The sequence below is a fragment of the Lactuca serriola genome, chromosome 5 (assembly GCF_051521515.1).
Source record: "Lactuca serriola cultivar US96UC23 chromosome 5, Lser_US96UC23_V15, whole genome shotgun sequence".
In the NCBI taxonomy this organism is placed as follows: Eukaryota; Viridiplantae; Streptophyta; class Magnoliopsida; order Asterales; family Asteraceae; genus Lactuca; species Lactuca serriola.
In genome coordinates this window covers 215,878,010-215,897,950 of record NC_136412.1, presented here as the reverse complement: position 1 = coordinate 215,897,950, position 19,941 = coordinate 215,878,010, and the positions used below count along the sequence as shown (strand labels likewise).

Sequence of the window (19,941 nt, the reverse complement as noted above, 5' to 3'; positions counted from 1 at the left end):
ACCGCGGACAAGTCTTCAGTAGTTGCATATGCAGCTCCCCTAGTAACATCATTTCTTGGGTTGTGGTATTCTCTAGAGTGCTTAGAGAATTCTTCAATTAATTCCTTGATCACCGGGGGTGGCTTCTTTGTGAGCGGGCCTTGCGAGTCAAGTAACTTCCTGGTTGTGACATTGACTCCATCATAGAAAATGGAGACTTCTTGCTGGCTATTTAGGTCATGGTGTGGGCAATTTCTTAGTAAGCTCTTGTACCTCTCCCAAGCTTCATATAGTGACTCTCCAGCTTGTTGTTCAAAGTTAGCTATTGCTTTCTTAAGTTTGGCTATCTTGGAAGGTGGGCAAAAGTGATCAGTGAATTCTTCTTTCACCTTGGCCCATGTGGTGACAGATCCGGGGGGAAGTGATTTGAGCCAGTCTTTTGCAACGCCTTTGAATGTCACTGGAAGCATGCGAAGTAGTTGAGTCTCGCGAGGCACATTTGGAACATTGAAGTAATGAGCTACATCATTGACTTCATCCAAATGCTTGTAGGCATCTTTGTGGTCTTTTCCATAGAAAGGTATTTCTTTAAGTAAAGCTAGGATATGACCCCTTGAGCTTAAAAGTAGCAGTCGCGGGAATTGAGGGTTGCACAAGTCCCGAGCCAGTGTTGTCGCGCATCCTCTTCTTTCATTCCCCCATGGGGATTTCATCAATGTTAGCCATGGTAAGAGCTAACTCGTCGCCGGAATCGGAGTTGTGCCCGTATGTAAGTTCTTCTTCCTCCTCGGTGTCGTACTCGGTGTCTTCCTTGATCGGTTCTTCACTTGCTAAAGATGCGCTAGATGCACCTGCTTTGCTGCTCTTTTTCTTCCCAAAAACAGTCTTCAAGTTAGACAAAGGTGACTTCTTGGGTGTACTCGAGCTCTCCATGTCCTTTCCTTTGTTCCTTTTCAATGCAGATTCGGGATCTTCAAACGGGGGTACCAGCGGGGTGTTTGATCCTCTGGTCATGAAAGTCCTGAAATAAACAAGATAAAAACGTAAAAAGAACAAAAAGGTGTACTAAAAAACGAAAATTAAAAGCTACAATCTGTTGTACTCGTCGAGTAGGTGTGAATGCACTCGGTGAGTAGCAGTGTATTTTTGAAGTTCAAAACTTGAAATAAAACTAATTTAGATGCTAATACCTAACTACTAATTATTAATCTGCAATAAATTAACTTTGTGCCATAAAACTCACACAAAGGATCGAAAAAATTAGAAATTAGATAAATTATTTAGAACTGTTCCCCGGCAACGGCGCCAAAACCTTGATGTGTGTGAAACGAGTTAGTTTTAATCCTACTTTTAGTTAATAAATTAAGCACACAAAGGCAGTGAACCTGTCTTTTAGTGATATAGTTGGGTAAGTAGGGTGTCGAACTCAGGGAACGGAAATTAATCTAATAACTAATTTTAACTAAACAAGTAATAAAAGTAAAGGGTTTTTTCTCTAGTTTTACAAGACTAGAAACTTAAACATAGCACTTAAAACAATTAACTAACTAAACAATTAAAGCAAATGACAAATTCACCAAATTTATTAAAGGGTTTCTGTTTAGGTTCAACTAATTCACTCTTATGGTTATTTAAATGATAGATTAATTATTATTGGTTACCAACTATAGTGGTTAGGTTCATGTTCATTACTCCTAACCCTTAGACAATTAATCAATTCAAGTAGTGGCCAATTGTTTAAACTAATTAATTCCCTAGTTCAATTGTTTGGATTAAATAAGATTTGTAATTGGTTAATCAAGTTGGTGTTTCAATTAACCTCTTGTTTGTTGGTTTCTCAAACAAGCTCACACATTAATTTACCCATTCTCTCATTAATCTTAATTTCATATTCATTACTCTTAAGCATATGATAAAGTGTTCACATAACATATGAGGTTAATAATTAAGAGATGTTCATGCAGCTTAATTACCTTCCAATTAATAGAAAATAGTTGTCATTAATGCATAAGGTTCTTTAACAAACTTAATTTAATAAAATCACCAAATAACAATCAATCAAAAAGTATATTCTAAACCATAGGAGTAAATTAGTCTTCCCCAACATAAACAAAACGAATTTAGTTCATAGTCATGATAAAAACAAACTCAAAAGCAGATTTAACTAAGCTAAACATACTTAATTCCTAAAGCTAAGTGGAATGATTAACCTAATTGCCTTGATTCTTCAAGGGATTGAAGATTAGGGTTCCTTAGCTCCTCCAAGGGTTCTTCAATCGCAGATGAAGCTCCAAAAACGTCAGAAGTCCCCTCCAATCGGATAATAGTTTGGTATTTATAATTATCACAAAATAGGGTGTACTCGGCGAGTAGCAGACCCAACTCGCCGAGTAGATGGTAGTTATCCGTCTCATACCAGGAGTCTTGACTTATCTTCTGGAATATTCTAATGGACTCGCCGAGTAGGCTCGTGAACTCGCCGAGTAGGAAGGCTTTTGTCCCTCGTTCTTCATTTTTTTGGTCTCTAATTGCTTCCCCTTGTTCCCTTTCACTCCCAAGCATGTCTTTTGGACTGAAAACAAAATTTAAACATTATTAAGTACCTTTTGTCCAAATTATGCACATAATTAGTTAAAAATGAATAAAAATGTATGTTAAATAATTAACTAATTATGCACATATCATACATAGATAAGAATGCTATACCTGCCGCATCGTCATTATGTTTCGCATTTGTGAGCTTGAAGTACAAATTGAGAGATAAAACTTAAAAAAAACACACAGAAATATTTTTGTAGTTTTTGGATATTAAGAACAAAAAAAATATTTTTAGATTTTTGTTATATCTGAAAAATAATAAAAACACAAGAAAAGAAAAAATATATTTTTGGATTTTTGGAATTTCTGAAAAATAATAAAAGTTTTACAAAGATATACAACCGAAACCATACCTTAGAAAATATGAAGCGAAATGGGCCGAGCGTTCGGTTCATTTCGGTTCCTGAAGAATTTTAGAGCCGAAATAGACCGAGCGTTCGGTTCATTTCGGTTCTCGAAAAATTTCTAGAGCCGAAATAGACCGAGCGTTCAGTTCATTTCGGTTCCCAAAAAATTTCTAGAGCCGAAATAGACCGAGCGTTCGGTTAATTTCGATTCCCGAAAAATTTCTAGAGCCGAAATAGGCCGAGCGTTCGGTTTATTTCGGTTCCCGAAAAACTTCTAGAACCGAAATAGACCGAGCGTTCGCTCTATTTCGCTTGTATATTTTTATTGAGACGAAAGGGGTTTCGGTACTGACTCAACTTCTATCATTCCCAAGCCTTGGAGTATTTTGTTAAAGCTTGCTTCTGGTAAGGCCTTAGTGAAGATGTCAACCAATTGATCTGATGACCGAACAAAGTGTACTTCAACATTTCCATCTTCAACGTGATCCTTGATGAAGTGGTATCTCAGTGCAATATGCTTAGTTTTGGAATGTTGCATTGGATTGTGACATATTCGAATCGCACTTTCAGAGTCACAGTAAAGAGGGATATTTTTCATGCTTAAGCCATAATCTCTAAGTTGGCTTTGTATCCATATAATGTGTGATGTACAGGATGCTGCAGCGATGTACTCAGCTTCGGTTGTGGAAAGAGACACGCATGTTTGTTTCTTTGACTGCCAGCTGACAAGTTTTCCATCAAGAAACTGCCATCTGTCGGTTGTGCTCTTTCGGTCCAAGCCACATCCACCAAGATCAACGTCAGAAAAAGCTTGAACAAAGAAGCCAGATTTTGCAGTATACCAAATACCGAGAGACGCGGTTCGCTTCAAATACCAGAAGATATTTTTCACTGCAATCATATATGAGGTTCTCTTGGATTTGCTTGAAACCTGGCACAATAACAGACAGAAAACATAATGTCCGATCTACTAGCCGTTAGATATATCAGTGACCCTATCATTTGACGATAGAGAGTCACGTCAACAGTCGGTTTCTCAAGATATGGAGTCAGCTTCGTGCCAAATGTCATTGGAACCTTTACTTTGGAATCTCCTGTCATGCCAAACTTTGCCAACAGAGTCTTCGTGTATGCTTCCTGATTAATGAAGATGCCTTTTGGTCCCTGTCTTATATTCAGTCCAAGGAAAAAGTTAATTGGACCCATTACGCTCATTTCAAACTTAGTCTCCATCAACTTCCTGAATTCAGCTGTTAAGCTAGGATTCGTGGAGCCGAAGATGATGTCATCGACATAAATTTGAACTATCATTAAGTGTTCGCCTTCTTTCTTGCGAAAGAAAGTTGGGTCGACCGAACCTTGTTTGAATTTAGAAATTTTGAGAAATTGTGTTAGAGTTTCATACCAGGATCTCGGTGCTTGCTTCAATCCATAGACTGCTTTATCCAGTATGTAGCAGTGATCAGGATGCTTCTCGTTCACAAATCCGGGTGGTTGCTCAACGTATACCGTTTCTTCGAGTTCTCCATTCAAGAAAGCACATTTTACATCCATTTGGAATACTTCGAAGTTTTTATGTGCAACATATGCCAAAAAGATTCTTACTGATTCCAACATTGCTACTGGAGCGAAGGTCTCTTCATAGTCTATTTCTTCTTCCTGGCAATATCCTTTTACCACTAGCCCCGCTTTGTTTCGAATGACGTTACCCTCTTTATCCAACTTATTTCTGAAAACCCATTTTAATCTGACTACTAATACATCCTTTGGTGTGGGAATCAACCTCCAAACCCGATTTCGTTCAAACTCGTGGAGTTCGTCTTGCATTGTTTGCACCCAATCAGAGTGATCAAGAGCAGCATTTACCGTCTTCGGTTCAACTTTAGAGATAAACGAATTAAACATGCAGAATTCTACTTGAGAGAATAGAGAAGTTTGCTTCGCTTTCATTTGTGAGCGTGTGAGAACTCCCTCATATGATTCACCAATTATTTGAGTTTTAGGATGATCCTTTGTCCATTTAACGAGAGGATGGTAATTTGGATCATAGGCAGGATCCAACTCAAAATTGACCTCTTCTTCTAGTTCTGACAGATTACCTTCGTCATTTGCATTTTCGTTCTCCCCCTCAAATGGAAAACTGAATCCTGTGTCAGATTCAGTGCTCTCCCCCTCATATGGATCTTCATGGGTTGGGATTTTTTATGGATTCTCCCCTAGAAAGGTATGTTGGTAGTTTTTGGTGTAGACGAACCCTCCCCTGGATTGTAGTGCTTTCTTTTGGAGGGTCATTAGCAGTTGCTTGATCACTTGCTACAGTAGGTTCGCTTTGTGTTTTCTTCTTGGTTGGTTGTTGAGGTTCGCTTTCCATGTATTTGGCAGCTTCATCGATAATTTTCTTCAATGAATAGATTTCGTTATCTGTTGCTTTCGCTTCTGAATGGATCGCCCTCTCTGGTTCATCAAAGAGCAGCATGTACTCTTCAAATAGATTGGAAATGGGAATAGAGACTTTACCTTATTCCGGAAAGATTTCTTCTGTTGAACCTTCACTTGCTTGAATCTTCTTCATGTAATTATCATCAAAAGTTACATAGTAGGTTTCTTCAATTTTTCTTGAGCGTTTATTGAGAACCCTATATGCTTTTGAGGTAAGTGAATAGCCAAGAAAGATCCCTTCGTCTGCCTTAACATCAAATTTGTTTCGGTTCTCTTTGGAGTTGAATATGAAGCATCTTAAACCGAACACGTGGAAAAACTTTACATTTGGCTTGCGATTGTTCAATATCTTGTATGGAGTGATGGAAAATCACTTGTTAAGGAAGGACCGATTCTGAGTGTAACAAGCAGCAACTATAGCATCTGCCCAGAAGTATAATGGAAGAGAAGCGAAACTCAACATGATTCGTGCAGCTTCACACTGTGAACGGTTTCGCCTTTCAACTATCCCATTCTGTGGTGGAGTATAAGGAGCAGAGAAGTTATGAGTTACTCCATTTTCATCCAGAAACTCTTCAAAGTCTTTATTTTTGAACTCCAGACCATTATCGCTTCTTATGTTTCTGACCACCTTTCGCAGCTGCAACTCCACCTGCTTGATAAAAACCATCAGCTTGGGAGTCGCCTCAGATTTCTGTTTAAGAAAGAAAAACCAGGTGAAGCGTATTTACAATTAAAAGTATAAACTTACTACCACCAATGCTTTCGATAGCTGAAGGAACACATAGATCGATGTGCAGTAGTTCAATAGGTTAGATAATTTTTGTATTGATACGAGAAGGGTGACTCTTTCTGCTTTGTGTGCTCATCTCACATGCTGCGCACAGGTTTTCTTTGTCGAATTTAAGAACAGGAAGTCCACGCACGTGATTACCAAGCACCAGCTTATTTATATCTTTAAAGTTCAGGTGCGATAGTCTTCGGTGCCACAACCAACTTTCATCTGTGTTCGCCTTCGACAGCAAGCATATTGCTGGATTTCCTTTTATCGGGTTGAGATTTAGAGGATACATTTCCCCTTTGCGCTCAGATTTCAACAAAATTTTCTTCGTTCGCTTTTCAATTATCTCTGAGCCCTCATCATCAAATGATACTTTCAAACTGGTTCCCACGACTAGTTGAGAAACACTGATGAGGTTGTGTTGTAGTCCTTCCACGTAGTCTACTTTTCTTATTGAGAATTCTCCGTTGGTGATCATCCCATACCCTTTGATCATGTCATATGAGTTGTTTCCATATTTAACACATCTACCATCCTTAAGGGACCGAAACTCCCTAAGCTCTTCCCTCCTTCCTGTCATGTGAGGAGAGCAGCCACTGTCAATATACCATTCTTCTTCAAACTGCTCGTCATTGATAACCTGCAAAATTTAAGCAGATTTAGGAACCCAAAGTCTCTTGGGCCCTTGTGAGTCTTTTACAGAATAGGGAATTGCAACCGAAAGATCAACAATATATGTTCTTTTTATTAAAGTGGTTTCATCTTTTTGTTTGATGGTGTAAACTTTGATTTTATTTTTATCTTGTTTTATCAGGGGTGTTTTATTGTTAGATGGTTTCTCATCTGAGGTTTTCTTTGGAGTCCTAGAGTTAGCTGACTTTTTGGTATTTTGGACTTCAGAATCTGAGTACAACTTTCCCTTTCCTTTGATATCCTTCATAGAGTTGGATTTTGGTTGAGAGTGAGGTGGATGAGATTTAGGACTGAAACATGACTTTCGATTCTGAGAACTTGTGTTGGGACTGAAACTTGACTTTTGGTTATGAGCTCTTGTGTTGGGACCGAAACTTGACTTTCGGTTCTGAGCGTAGTAAGAGTTGGGACCGAAACAGGTCGTTCAGTTCACTTGACTGCATGACTGGCAGTGATTAACCTGTGCTTCCTTTTTCATCTTTAGATTAGAAGCTTTTTCAGAGTGAACATAATTATGATTTTATGATTGCCAAAACTGTTTTCTTTCATTGAGGTTCTTCATGTATCTTTTGTTCCTCTGGCGTTTCTGTTCAACAAGTTGCTCTTGAGTCAAATGAATGTTGGCCTTAGGTTTCGTTTTCTTCTCATGAGCTTTGGTTGTTGTTGATGATTCACTGGAGACTTTCAGTGGTTCGCTTGGTATATATTTTGTACCACTTGTACTAGGTTTATCAAAGCTTGAGGGTTTGTTGAGGGGTTCAGGAATGTATCGTCCCTTAACTCTCCATGAGGTTTGCTCTGACAAACCAACTATTTCGTCTGCATTGTCGATAGGAGCAGACCAGAAGTGGTTATCGCAACCTTCAACGTTGTCCTTGTCAACCATGGACGTCAACCCCGTTGTCTATTTCTTAGTTACTCCAGTGACTGGATACACTTGGTTTGGAGTTGTTTGCACCTTCTGATAAACAACAACCTTTTCTTTGAGTTTCTTGGATTTGTCCTTTGACACCCGAGCGTATTCAACCAAATTTTCGGCTACGAGTGGTTCTGTTGCTTCGGGTTCGCTTTTAAAAAATTCTGAACAATCAACCTCGTCTTCTCCGGAGATTTCGCTCATCTCACTGTCCTCATAGAATTCAGAAGTGGTTTCTACGGAGATTTCGCTCATCTCATTGTCCTCGGTCTTGATTTTTAATTTAGCATTTTCGTCCAGTAAATTCTTAAGCATGGATTTATGTTCTTCGGAGTCAATGAAAGATTCAATTTTGTCCGGTCCATATTTTTAGGTTACTGAAATCTCATATGAGGACATTATTGATTCACATTCAGCAATGACTTCGTCTTCCTTAAATTCTAGGAAGGGCAAAATCATTTTATGAATTTTTTTTACCTATCTCACAATCTAGATGTATCTGGGTGATGTTAGTATATAAGCCTTTAGCAATTAAACAGAAAACAATTCTTTGTTTCAAAAACTTCAAATTGTCTCGTTGCACATAAATAAGTTCATCCCTAGCCCTAACTAACGCTAATTCCTTCTGCTGAATCCACATTCTTCTTTCCTCACTCTTGGAAGCTTCCCTGCTGTGTTGGTCAGTTAGGTTAGAATTTGCTAAGCGAGTTTGCATAAGACTGCCACTTAAGTTAGAAAACTTGAATTTTAATTCATTTAGTTCTTGATCATAGTTTGTTACTGGTATTTTGAGTGATTCTAGGATAGATTGTACTTTTTTGATCAACTGATCGCAATCGTTGATCTTTTCACTCACAGGCTTGGCAGCGAAACATTTTTCTTCCTTCGCTTTCTCATGCTTACTTTCGGTTGTTACCATTAAGCATCTCCCAACCGACTCAGCAACTCTTTCTTTCGCCACATAAGTCTGTAGTCCAGACTTCTACTCCACCAAAATCATCATCAATAACATGTTTCTGCACAATTAAAGCATTCATAGAGACGTTAGTTGTTTTCTTCTTCTTTATCTCCTCCAGCTTTCTCATGTAATAAGCTTCGTCGTCTTCACCATCCTTCTTCTCAGCCATCTTCCTTAGCATGCAATCCTTGTCAAAGTGGTTCTTGCCATGACAGTAGTTGCAATCGTACCCAGAGTCTCCCACAATTTTACTCTCCTTCTTTTCATCATCCTTTTGAGAGGTGTTTTTGGTTTCTTCTTTCACCTTATTCTCAGAAGAGCTGTAGCTTCCCTGCCAGTTTCGGTTCTTGTTGACCGGGAACTTTCTGCGAGCAAACTTCTTTAGGTTTGTAACCATCATTGCATATTCTTCATTGGACAGGTCACACTCTGACGTATCAGATTCCTCCTCTTCGTCTGCTACATTCTTGCTCTTAGAAACGAGGGCCAGTGAACCCACGCCCGAAATTACCTCTGCTTCCTTTGTCACCACGCTTTCATGAGATTTGAGTATACCCATCAGTTTCGCTAGTGAATATGATTTAAATTGCTTATGAGCCTTCACGGTCGAGACCACTGCCATCCATTCGGGCCTTAAGTCATTCATGAATGTCACCTTTTGTTCGATCACCTTCCTTTCAATACCATACTTCATCATCTTGCTAAGCAAATGGTTGAACCGATCGAATGTCTGAATGAGTTTCTCTTCAGACTTTTGTTCGAAAGCACCGAACTCGGAGAGCAGTAGGGTTTGGATCGAGTGCTCTAGATCCTCATCAGTTTAATATAATTCTTTCAACCTATCCCATATTTCTTTAGTTGTTGTGCATGCACTTACCATACGAAAAGTGTCGGATTGTAAAGCAAATCTTATCATCCTCATGACTTTAACATTGCATAACACTTTGTCTTTTTCGTCTTGAGAGATCTTATCTACGTCCGCCAAGAGTTGGTTATACTCTTTTTGAGTCTTGACCGTTCGGTTTGTTCCAGAGTGAACAAACAGACCCAATGTTATTGCTTCCCATATGAGATAACCGTTGTCTTCAGATCCAACGACATAGTCTTCAAAGTGATGCACCCATACTTCATAATGTTGAGTGTAGAGAATGGGAACCCTCGTAGTGGATCCTATACTGTTGGAGATGTTGATTGGATTGACTTGAGAATCGTCGTGAGACATGATGACAAACTTCTTCTTTTAATATGCTTGAATCAGACTTGTAAAGTTGAAACTAGGGTTTTATCGAACACCAGATACACCTTCGACAAGAAGAGGACGGCTTCTATATATTCAATAAAAGCGGAAACCCTAATGGATTCTTCAAACAGAAGAGATGCATATATATTACACAATCTCCTGCTCTGATACCAATTGATGAGAATAATAAGTTATAGATCGATAGATTCTGAACAGAAAAACAAGAATGAAGTAATCAAAGAACACAAGAATGGATCAAATGGTGTCGAATGATTAATAACCCACACCTCAAAAGAGCTCGATGAAGAAATTCGACTGTAGAGGTGTGTTTAGGGTTACAATGCAAAAGCAATAAATAATCTCTGCCCGTGAAAGATACACATGCATGCATAATATATACGCTAACCCTAATGATAAACCATGGACAAGCCCAAACCAGGTAAACAAAATAACGACACTAAGCCCATATGATGCAACACTCTAGACCCAACACAAACGGATGCAACTGCAATCATAGTATGGACTGTCGTCATTTTTTCCACTGGGGAAAAGGTCTCCTCATAGTCAAAACCATACTATTAGGAATACCCTTTTGCTACAAGTTTGGCCTTGTACCACTCAATAGACCCATCATCTTTTGTTTTTATCTTGTACACCCAACGAAAACCAATATTATGTTTCCTAGGAGAAAGGGAAAACAAATCCCATGTATATGTCTGATGAAGAGCAATGAGTTCCTCAACCATAGCATTCTGCCAAAGAGGATCTAATACAACTTCTCTATATGATTCAGGTTCAGACAGATGATGGATGTTCACTATAAATGAAGCAAATGGTCCTAAGTATGTAGAGTAAGCAAAATCTAGAAGCTTGGTTGACTTTATAGGACGAGTAGACCTCCTGAGGGGTGGTGGTAGAGGTGGATCTTCAATTTCAACAATAGAAGGAGCAGACTCAGGAGCAGGAAGATTCGAGGAACTCTCTGAAGAAGTGGGTGTGTCATGAGCTGAAGGATCAGGTTGCATAGATAGGTCTCGAGCCTCTATCTCCTCATCGAAAGTATCATTATGTAGAAGGTCTGACTTTGTTACATTGTGGGCTGTAGCAGGAATCGAGTAGAAAGGAATATGTTCCAAAAAAGTGACATGCCGGAAAACATATAATTTCTTACTCATAAGATCATAGCAACGGTATCCTTTATGTCCAACACCATACCCCAAAAATACACAAATAACATATTTCGGCCCCAACTTGTTCCTCTCAAAATGAGGGCGAAGAACAAAACAAGTACATCCAAAAACTCATAAGGCAGAGTAGTCTGGTAGGTGACCATATAGCTTCTCAGAAGGAGACATTCATATTCAATGAAGTAGGGATATGATTAATCACATAAACAACAAGTAAGATTGTTTCTCCCCAAAAGGCACTAGGGACATGCGCAGACAGGAGCAATGAGCGGGATGTCTCAACAATATGACGGTGTTTTCATTCTGCCACATTGTTTTGTTGAGGAGTGTCAGTACACGATGATTGGTGTATGGTACCATTAGACACAAGTAACTAAGTAAAATCATTAGAGGTATATTCACCCCCTAATTCACACTTGAAGCACTTGTTCACAGCCGAATGTTGAGTTTAAACAAGATCTCTAAAATTGTTGTAAATGCCAAGGAAATCATATTTGTGTTTCATAAGATAAACCCAGGTATATCGAGTATAATTATCTATAAAAGATACATAATAGGTTGACTCACCCATTATGGATGCTGGTGCAGGACCCCAAACATCAGAATGAATAATATCAAAAGGAGCAATAGAACAAGACATACTTTACAGAAAGATAAAGCAGAGAATTTTGCCAGTTTACAACCACTACAATCAGAAATATCACAAGTGTTCAAATGAACCAAAACACCAGTAGATGGTAGAAAACTCAAACTTGATATAGATACATGTCCCAAACGAGAATGCTAAAGATAAAACTCAGACAACAAAGGACTTACATGGAAAGAAGACAAATCAATGTTGGAGGCAGCAACTGCGGATAATTTCAGAACCTTTGAGACATATAGTTCCCCCACCCTACGGTCGATCCCAATCACCTTCTGGGTGTGTTAATCATGTATGACACAAATAGAATCAGAAAAGAACACCTAATTACCAGACTTACACAACTGACTGACTGAAGCAAGATTCAAAGTAAGTTTGGGAATGTAATAAATGTCAGGGAGAGTGATATGAGAAATAAAGACAAGCCTAAAACCCTCGACTAGCATAGATTTGTCACTAGCAGACATAACAGAGATAGATGACACATGTGACAAAGAAGTAAATGATGACAAATGAGGAGTCATTTGATGGGTTGCACTAGAGTCTAAAATCCACAAAGATGAAGGAATACCTGAGGTACTGGATGAAGTAGGACCAACATGAGACATAGATGCAGACATGGCAGTGGGATTAAAGGCCAAATATTGTTTGAAACTCTCAAAAACCTTGGGAGCCAATACAGATGGCGACATGTTTCCGATTTATTCTGTGTCAACTGGTGGTGTAGCAGCAACAACAAATTGTGGAGGACGAGGTGTCCATGGAGGAGTGCCAGAGGAATGTGGTTGAAACTTCTATTGATCATATCTATTATGTTGTCCCGACTAAGACTGGCCAGATTTACCCTTGTTAACTTACAATGGACACTGAGCTTTCCAATGATTTTTCTGTTTGCAGAATACACACTCATCATAAGCAACCGTTGGAGTTTGTTGAGACTGATTAGGGAAACATCAAGCACAGTAGGAGTGGAAGTAGGAATGGAGGTTACTTTAAACCCTTTATCCGTGTGAGACTTGATACGAGTTTCTTCAACAATCAGCTCATGAACAACAAAATCCACTGAGGGAAGGGGGAATGATGAAGAATCGTTCCACGAAGGCCTTCAAAATCAGAATGCAAGGCCATCAAAAACTGAACCAAACATTTTTCTTCCCTCCTAGCAATATAAGGCTAAAAATCTTTAACTCTTTAGATTCGGTAGAGCCAATTGATCCCACAAATCAGACATAGCAGCATAAAAATCTTTAATACTTTGGTCATTTTGTCGAAGAGCATGAATATCATATTCTAACTCATAATGTTTAGCAAAGTTGGACTGAGTATACAATTTGTTCAAGTGATTCTAGACTTCTTTTGCTGTGTCATATTTAGCCAACTGCATACCAATAGACCGTGTAACAGAATTGTTAATCTAAGTAATGACTTCGAGTTATCAGTCTCCTAAGCATCAACCAACAAATCAAAATTGTCAGCTTGAGGCACTGAGGGTTTAGATTTATTCCTAGTGACATATCCCCACATATTCTTCCCACAAAGGAAGTTCTTCATAACATAACTCCAATACGTATAATTCTTTCCATCTACTCGGGTACTACTTGCCTGAAAGGAATCATCCTTTCCAGTCATGTTGGTAAACGATAAATAACCAAAACAATAGATAAGCAATATGAGATAAGAAGAGCAACAAACCAACAAAAGCAACCCATCAAACAACAACATCAAACGAATACCAAAAAACAAACAAACATCGGCAACAAAGAAGCATCAAACAGATTGAAAACGAAACGGGCACAGATGACTGCTAGAAAACCTTCTAACAATGTATCAAACCTCCACTCTAATACCATGATAATATTTCCATATGATTATTGAAAGAGAGAAATTACAAGGTTCTCAATGAAAAGCATAAAGGTTACAAAGAAGAAATGAGAGAATAAATACTAGCTAAGATAAAACCTTAAAGGGCCCATAAACACGTGGGCTAATAACATATAGGGTAACATTGATTTGTTGCATTTTTCTAGAAATACGATTGTTTCCTTCCTTTGCCTTGTCCTTTTGAGTCTTTTCCATCATTGTTGAATATAAATTGCAAGTTGAAACTTCCCCAACTTTGTATCCTCATGATTTGATATTTAAACAAACAATAGTGTAATTAGAATTTACATGAGTTCCAAAAAGGATCAAATTATGATATGGTGTAACTTTTTGGTAGTGCAAAGTGTACAGTTGTATAAAACGAGTGCCATCCCAAACATGATGAAAGGCATGGGTCAAAGGGGAAAGCCCTTTGATGTAGTTTTGAGATAGAAATGTAGTGGAAAAACTCTTTCGGATGTAGCACATTATTGTAGAATGAATGCATTTTACTTAGGAAATTTTTTCCTAAGTCTTAGTAACTTATGGTCTCTTTATGATCTTATCCAATGAATATGTAATAAATCAGTTGTTGATAACATTTCCTGAGAACAAGGCACCTCATGAAAATTTATTGGGTAAGGAATTTTGTACACCCACTTTCCCCTACTTCCTGGACTTTGATTGCCTTATCTAGGCACATGACAATTTGTACAAATGACATAAATTTGGAGAAAATCGGAGATTATGTATGTTCATAGGTTGCCTTGTGGAACAAAAGAGGTACAAACTCAACAATTTGAAAAGCCAACAGACAAGTCGCAATTTTACCTTTTTATATATAAATTTCCTTTTGGTGATTGGTATGAAGGTCATCGAACCATTGCAAATGGACACTTGGTGGATTCTTTGCCATGGTTCAATAGATTTGTGAAAACTATGAGGATGGAGCCCAAGCAAACTATGATAATGGGTTGCCAAACTGAAAACATCCCATGAAGACCTAACATGGGCCCAATGTATTTTATGCTAAATTTTCAAAAACTTATTGTGCTTTTCTAATAGCCATCATGCCTCTATATGAGCCTAAAAGTTGGCATGAGGCAATAAGCAAAGAAATCTAAGTTCTTGAAGAAAATGGAACTTGGAACATAATGGCAATGCCACTTGTAAGAAAGCAATAGAGTCAAACTGGGTTTATAAAATCAAATATAAACCATTTTTTTAGTTTGAGAATATTTTCCATTTCATATAAATTAGTTATCACAACACAAAGAGTAAGAAGGTAAACGGGCAACAAGCTGTGCCGCTAAACATTTTTGTATGATAAAACCAATTCTTTTGAAGACTACATCTATAGATATAGGGGATATAACATTGTTATGCATGATCCGTTGTACTCTATTAAGAAGCTCCATCGCATCCAGTGCAAGGAAGCCAGACGTATCAAACGCAAATGATATTAACACGTGTTGATTTTCCAAGCACGATATCTAGTATTTTGTGACTTTGCATATGGCAGCTTTTAAAGCAACATGACCCGCCTTGAAACCCCCACCCTCAAGCCTACAAGAGGGGATACCTCGGTAAGGTCCACACAAGCGTGTTTCCCTCCAACCCATCTAAAACCAAAACATTAGTCGGTCTTAGGGTTGACCTTCTTTCTGTCGAGTCAGTCAAGAAATTCGCAAGTGCTTCATTCTTGACAGAAATCCTGACACGCTTAAATATGTCAAACAAAACATCCCTAACCATATTGTGCTGGTATTTGAACCCCAAAAGTTCTTTATAATGAACTGCATGCTCTCCAAAAGAGTCCAAACACGCCCTATGGTACACCGGACACATCTCGTCAGCTGGAAATATAGGAATCATTAGCCGATATTTAAGGATGGTGTGATACTCCACATAAGACATATGTGGGTCAAGCCCGTCTATAAGGATAGCTAGAAGAAAATCTTGAGCATGTGGTGCTTGTAAACACTCAAAAACTGCATTTTGATGAACCGTCATGTCAAAATGCATTTTCATATCTTCAACAATTCTACTAAAAAGAGCACTTGCCGGTGTATGTTGGAATTTAGGGCTATATGCAAGTTGAAGGTGTAGGTTTTCATTAGACCTTTGCCCATGTAGCTAAATTGGGGAAAGCTCTTGAAGACAATGGAACTTGGAACATAATGGTTATGTCGCTGGTTAGAAAGTAATAAAGTCAAACTGCAAATATAAACCAAATGAAAAAAGTAGAACGATCTAAGGCTATACGCAAGTTGAAGGTGTGGATTTTCATTAGACCTTTGCCCATGTAGCTACATTTCATGTTCTTCGATACCTTAAAACTACATCGGGACAATGCTTATTTCTACCATCAAGTGGAAGCTTTGATCTTATGGCATATTGTGATGCAAGTTGGCTTGAGTCATTCTAACTACCTGACTATCATGCACATGTTATTTTTTAGCCTTGTGGTGCACCAGTTTCGTGGAGAACCAAGAGAAAAAGTGTTGTGTTATGATCTTCAACTTAAGTCTAATATAAAGCAATGGAAACTACACTTTTCGAAGTTACCGTTGAGTTGGCTTAGACTTAGATTCCAAACAATCAAATGCCACTCCATTAATGTGGTGCCCTCTCTCTTTGAGGTTGAGGGTTCAAGTCTCGTGGTGGATATAAGTGGAATTATGTGTTAGTTTAGGAGTAGATTATAATATTTGTATTTGCCGGTTCAAAAAAATGTCATTCCATTAACTTGGGACAATGAAGTTGCACTCCACATTGCAATGAACCTAGTCTATCATGAAAGAACAAAACCATCGATGTATGATAGTAATAAGTTCGTTTATCGAAAATTGATATTTCTACATATTTTTTTTACAAATAATTTGCTCTATTTAAATAAAAAGCATGCTTAGTTTTGGTCCACCGACCTCGAAATTGAATGATTTAAATAGACCATGAATCAAAACTTTCGAGAAAAAAACGGATAAATTACAAAGAAGTAACTAACGACCACCATATTTGCTACAACTACTCCCAACCCCACACGTAGACTATTACCTTGCAATTCCAAATCTATCAAAACCATCATCACGGATAATTGTACAGTATGCATAAGATATATATGCAAGATTTAAGAAAAGTAGGGCCAAGATCACCTAAAGAGTTTCGGATTATCGCATGTATTGAAGGAAACAAAAAGATTCTTTTACAAGGTAAAATCAAAAGCCATACCCATGATCCATGGGGGTTGGCTTTTGATATAAGCAATCAGCAAATCCTTAATTTTTGAGACCTAATCCCCAACGATCATTGCCTCTTGTTATCTCGTAAATCAACAAAAACAAGAGACGTTTACAAAGTTCATCGATATTTGTTTGATTACCCTTCGTTTTCTTTCTCTTCGACCTACATTCATCTTCATCGGCGCAACCAGGTACATTATTTCTAACGTCTACTATATATCTGGTTTTCGTCATTAATGGTGAAAATGTGTTTGATTTCCTTATTGGGTACCTCCTGTTTTCTCATCAGCATCGGTTTTCCTGGTTTCTTCTTCAATTCATAACACAATAATCAATGAATGAGAACAACATGAATCCACCAACAGCGGTTGAACCCACCAGCAACAGTTTAAAAGAAGCACTTTGTGCTCAACAACGCCTCCTCCAAAAACTTTACAATGAATTGGATGTTGAAAGAGAAGCTGCTGCTACCGCAGCCAGTGAAGCATTATCCATGATACTTCGTCTTCAAGGAGAAAAAGCCGCTGTAAAAATGGAAGCCGAACAATACAAAAGGTTAGCAGAGGAGAAAATGAATCATGCCGAGGAATCTTTCCAGGTATTTGAAGAAATTATGTACCATAAAGAAATGGAAATCGCTTCTTTAGATTACCAAGTTCAAGCCTATCGTTACAAGCTAGTAAGCTTAGGAATCGATGATCTTGGAGCCAACGAATTCAAATTCCCTGAGAATTTATTACAACGAAATGAAACCCTAGTTGGGGAAACAAGCTCAGATGTTCATGGTATCACCAAAAAGAACACTCCACCTCCAAAACGTTTAAAGTTATCAAATTTGAAAAAGGGTACTGCTACTCTTAAAAGGGATAGATCGATACAAGATGATTCTGATACGATTGCAAAAATAGTGGAAGAAAGTTCACGTGAACGTGAAGATGAAAATAATCAAGCTTTTGAATTTGGTTTGAAGACCGAAGGTTCTACATCTGTCGATATCAATTCGTATTTGGAACAAATACGAAAATTAGATAAATTAGTAGAAGAAATGGCGGGAGAGCAGAACTTTTGTTCGTTTGCTAAAACTTCAAGATCCTCATCAGTTCGTTCTAAACTTAACGAATTGGATCGAACGCAAAGTGCAATGAATTTCCAAAAGTGGACAGATGAAAAAGTATCTTCCAATACATGTTCGACAAGTGTCCATGATGTCTTTGAAGTTCCTCAGATTAAGGGATATGAAAAACCATATGAGAAAGACGAAGAGAAATCGATTAAAGATGATGAAAAAAGTAAAAAGTTGGTTGCTTTTCATATAGAACCTGTAAAATCATATGAAAAGGAAGAATTTTTTTCAGGGAAAAAGCCTTTACTTCCGAAACATAAAGACAAAAAGGTGTTTTTGCCTGGAGATGGTATTAATGTTGACTGCCATATGGCGCTATTTCGGCATGCCACGTGTGCTGCTGAGATTGCTGAGATAGCTGAGGCGGCTGAGGCTGAAACTGAAAATGAAAACGTAGAGCAAAATGTAAGACAAGAGGGACAAGAATTGAGATTGTTGTATGAGATTCGTGACAAATTAAATTCAATACAATCGGATATTAGAAGCAAAAACACAAAAGTCAACAAGTCTTCTCCAAATTGCGACTTACCCATGCTTCAACTTAGAGAGGTATGTAATCACTTTTCTCATATGAATAGAAAGTAAGAATTTAAAGCCCTTTATAAAAACCTTGTCGCTTATGAATATGTCATTGTTAGTATTCAAATTGTTTATTCGGCCTTTGAATGGCTAAGCTCTTAACCATTAAGAGGTTTGAATGATTCTAACACTAAATGGTTCAGTTTTATCAAACAAGCTAAATGAAAAGTTTCATCACTTTATACGCCTTAAGTTGTGCGCTCTTTTATATGATCATGGCTAATTAACGGTTGTTGATATTTATCGACACACAGGCAATGATGCATTTCTGGTTTTGACCACTTCCTTCAAGCTCAACGAATGGCTACTTACAACATAATTTACCAAGTAAGAGAATACTTGTTGTTTACTGCAACTTTTGACATGTCATGAAAAAGGTATCTTCGCCAACTAGACACAAAAGTCAAGGAACCTCCTGTGTTGACGTCTTTTAACACAAGGATTGTAAGTTGTTCTAGTGACTTGTATACAATTATAGTGATGTATTTAGTATAAGTTTCATACACTTGTATATAATCATGCTGCTTTGTCAAACTTATTGTTGCTTGCAGATTATATTAATATTTTCATTGTGTTTGTTACGATATAGTTTCTTATTACAACATTTTGGTTTGAGGATGAAGTTTACGATAGTTTTCAATGAAATTCACAATCGTTGGTGACTTTTGACTTGATGTTGAAACTGATGTGAAAATTCATCGTGAGCCATATAATTTAAGGGACTTTTAACTTGGTGTTACACTTGATATCGCAGGACCTCATTGTTATTTATTGTGAATCAATTTTGAATCACATTATGGTATCATAAGTGACTTTTTACTTGGGCTTTGTTTGCCATGCGTTGGCAGAAAAAATAGTTTTTAGCTTATAAACTAGCTTATCAATAAGTTATTTTGAGTAACTTATAAAAACTTAGCTTATAATTAAGTTAGTTAATACTTAAGTTATTTTTGTGGTCTCACCAAACACCAATTGCAATAAGTTCAAAAAATAATATAGATTATGCGTATAAAACAAAGCCTTGGTGCTAGAACTAATAGGAAAATCATTTGTGGACCATCATAATTTATGGCTAACCATCATTTATGGAATGGTTAACTTGGTATTTATATTTTTAATCCATTTAAATAAATTGTCTTGTATGATAGAGCAAACTAGATAGACGGTGAAACGCCAACGAAAGGGTGAAAGTGAAATAAGGTTTTCATGAAAGGGTGAGGGCGAAGTGGAATCAATTTTTTGGATATGATGTAGAATGGTCCTTGTGATGGTGGTATGCTGAAGAAAGCATGAGATAGGATGTTGGGAAATAAATGTGATTATATTTTCAAGACAAAATTACATAAATGGTCATTA

General features: G+C 37.6%; 1 protein-coding gene and 1 non-coding gene across 2 annotated transcripts; both read left to right on the top strand.

The window, feature by feature from the left end:
- Positions 1-213: 213 nt before the first annotated feature.
- On the top strand, positions 214-320 carry LOC145055932 (small nucleolar RNA R71). The gene has a single exon (XR_013685477.1). It is a non-coding gene; the product is annotated as a small nucleolar RNA R71 (small nucleolar RNA).
- Positions 321-16,770: 16,450 nt separating this feature from the next.
- Positions 16,771-19,161, top strand: LOC145051436 (uncharacterized). Its single transcript, XM_078999418.1, has 3 exons — positions 16,771-17,074; positions 17,173-18,555; positions 18,840-19,161. The coding sequence occupies exons 2-3, from the start codon at positions 17,218-17,220 to the stop codon at positions 18,861-18,863; spliced, it is 1,362 nt and encodes a 453-aa protein (XP_078855544.1). The 5' UTR covers positions 16,771-17,074; positions 17,173-17,217; the 3' UTR covers positions 18,864-19,161.
- Positions 19,162-19,941: the final 780 nt, after the last annotated feature.